General features: G+C 38.7%; 1 protein-coding gene across 1 annotated transcript in view; it reads left to right on the top strand.

The window, feature by feature from the left end:
- Naa16 (N(alpha)-acetyltransferase 16, NatA auxiliary subunit) overlaps window positions 1-2639 on the top strand; it is a 250544-nt gene that overhangs the window by 240519 nt on the left and 7386 nt on the right. The window contains 2 exon segments of the mRNA XM_004640322.1: window positions 2034-2107; window positions 2109-2190. Coding sequence (XP_004640379.1) covers window positions 2034-2107; window positions 2109-2190 — 156 coding nt within the window.

The following is a 2639-nucleotide window of genomic DNA, read 5'->3' on the forward strand; positions in this document are numbered from 1 at the left end:
GCATGTGGTGCTGGGGGATTGAACCGTGGTCCCTGTGCTTTGCTAAGCTTATTCTAAGTAGGTGCTTTAGACCACTGAGCCATCTCACCAGCCCACCTGTGTGGATTTCTACACAGCATCATCTGCTTCTTGTGGCTTTGACAGCTTCCTTGTGGAAAAAAAAAAGTTATCTGTAATATGCCAAACATTCACAAGTTGTGAGCATGTAGTTCTTTTTTTTCTTTCTTGATCCTGTGATAGTTACCCTTTTGACATTCCTGTGTATTTTTAACTGAAGAAAGAAGGGAAAAAGTTAACTTAGTAAATCATTATTACTATTAACATAACTCAAAATTTCTGTTCCCTAAAGGAGCTATTATTTTATTTTCATTATTATTCTAGGAGGACATAGCTGATGCCAACCTCTTTCCCCTTTTAAATGTCAGAATCTGGTCCACACTCAGCCTCTGTCCCGTTGTCTTCCCAGGATATTTGTTCTTATGTTCAGTATTTTTTATAGCAATGTATGGCCAGTTTACAGGCATATCTTTTTTTTTTTTAATTTTTTTTTCTTTTCAAAGTTTTATTGATAAACATATAGCAATGAGACAGTTTCAAATCTACAGGCATATCTTATTACTTGTTTTTAGAATTATGTCTGATGTGCCTTAGAGAGGAGACTTTTCTTTTTCTTTGTGTGAATTTTTGTTTTCCTGTTCTTTGTCATCTCTGAAGTACTATCCTTCCACATGGACCACAGGAGGAAAAGAGCTACAAATAAATGTATCCCTGCACTTGGGGCACTCAGCACTACTCTTGCCCTCGTGACACAGTAGAAAGCCACAGGTGTCCTAGTCAGGTGAGTGTGATGTCTGTGCCATGGTAGTTACTTTGGCCTTCTTCCCATATTAAATTTCTGAGATTACTTAGAAAGAAGGCTCTATCTTAGGGGGCGGCTTTTGATGGAAGCTGAAAGTAGGATAATACTTTAAAAATAGCATAGAAATAATCTAACTTGGGGCTGTGGAGATAGCTTGGTGGTCTAAGTGCCTGCCTGGCAAACACAAGGTTCCGAGTTTGATCCTTGGTACCTCATACTATGCTGGCCTTGGCTACTGTGCTGGCAGCCGAAACTGGGCGTGATGGTGCATGCCTGTAATCCCAGTGCTGGGGAGACTGAGACAGGAGGATCACTACCAGTCCAAACTGCATAATGAAACCCTGTACCAAACAAACAAATGGATAAATAAATATGATTAAATTTTACAAAAAGAAATACCTTAACTTGATTTTTTTTCTTTCCTGTTTATTAAAACCTTTATGGCTATATCTTTCAGGAAAATCTCATTGTCTTCCTGAGAAATACAAAGCCCTTAACTTATATGGGAAATATCTAAGAAATGCAAGTTTACATTAGGCTTTCCTATTTCTTTTTCCCCCCCTATTTCTGATAAAACTAGATTGCTAGCTTGTTTTGACATTACCTAGATGACCTCCATAAAAATATTCTTCTTTTTATTAAGGAAATACACAATTTTTTATTAACCAAGATGTTCTCAGTGAGAGGTAAATTGTTTCATGAATGAAATGGTTTGCTAGGCTTGTATAGACAGTAATTTTAGCAAGATTATAAGCAAAATTTGAATATCCTGAGGATCCATGATAGTGAACTTCTTGAATTTAGACTCCCTTCTTTCCAACATTAATGTCTCTATATTGTTTATTCTAATATTTTTTGAGAATTGGTAGACTAAGTAGATCTTCCCATTACTGTTTCACTTGTTCTTAAGTCTGTAGTGAGTGACTTTTGACTATGTGTCATGGAATACAATTCTATGTCAGATAAGCTGCTTCTAGTTCAAGACACTATTTATTTTATTTATTTATTTATTTATTTATTTATTTAATTTTTGTGGAACCGGGCATTGAACTCAGACCCTTGCGCTTGCCAGGGAAGCGCTTATTCCACTGAGCCATCTCCCCGGCCCTTATTTATTTATTTTTAATGTATTTATTTTTAATGTATTTGGTTGTTGTAGGGTCTCTCTATGCAGCTTGGACTTGTGAGAAGAGCTCTGAAAAAGTATAAATTAGAACAGAGAAAGTATTCAAAAAGGGATCATTAACAACAATGAAAAAGTCAAAAGAAGAGATAATGAAGAAAAATCCAGTGGTCTTAAGGAAGAACTTATACCTGAAAAATTAGAAAGGGTGAGATGAGTTTACCATTATTATTTGCTAAAATGTATGCTGTTTTGATTCTATTCTGAGTATAACATTTTATTTAAATCTGTAAATCTGGGCCAGGGAGCTGGCTCAGTGGAATAAGCGCTTCCCTGGTAAGTGGAAGGGACTGAGTTCAATCCCTGGTTCCACTAATAAATAAATAAACCTGAAAATCAGAAGTCATTTGTAGTATTTCGAGACCATTACATAAGAGCCATTGTTAACTCCGAGTGACAATATGCAGAGTTTTAACAGTAGTTAACAGTACATAGGAGGGGGGACCTGCGCGGGCGGAAGCGGAGCGAAGATGGCCCGCCGCGCGGTGGCAGCGGGTAGCGCTCGCGAGCTTGGCCGGCCCGCACCAGCTGGCGCGGCGGCTGCTGCGCGCGCTGCTCTGCCTGCACCGCGTGCTGTCCGCCCGGCTGCGCGCCGGC

Source organism: Octodon degus, unplaced genomic scaffold, assembly GCF_000260255.1.
Source record: "Octodon degus isolate 3935 unplaced genomic scaffold, OctDeg1.0 scaffold00122, whole genome shotgun sequence".
Taxonomy (NCBI): domain Eukaryota; kingdom Metazoa; phylum Chordata; class Mammalia; order Rodentia; family Octodontidae; genus Octodon; species Octodon degus.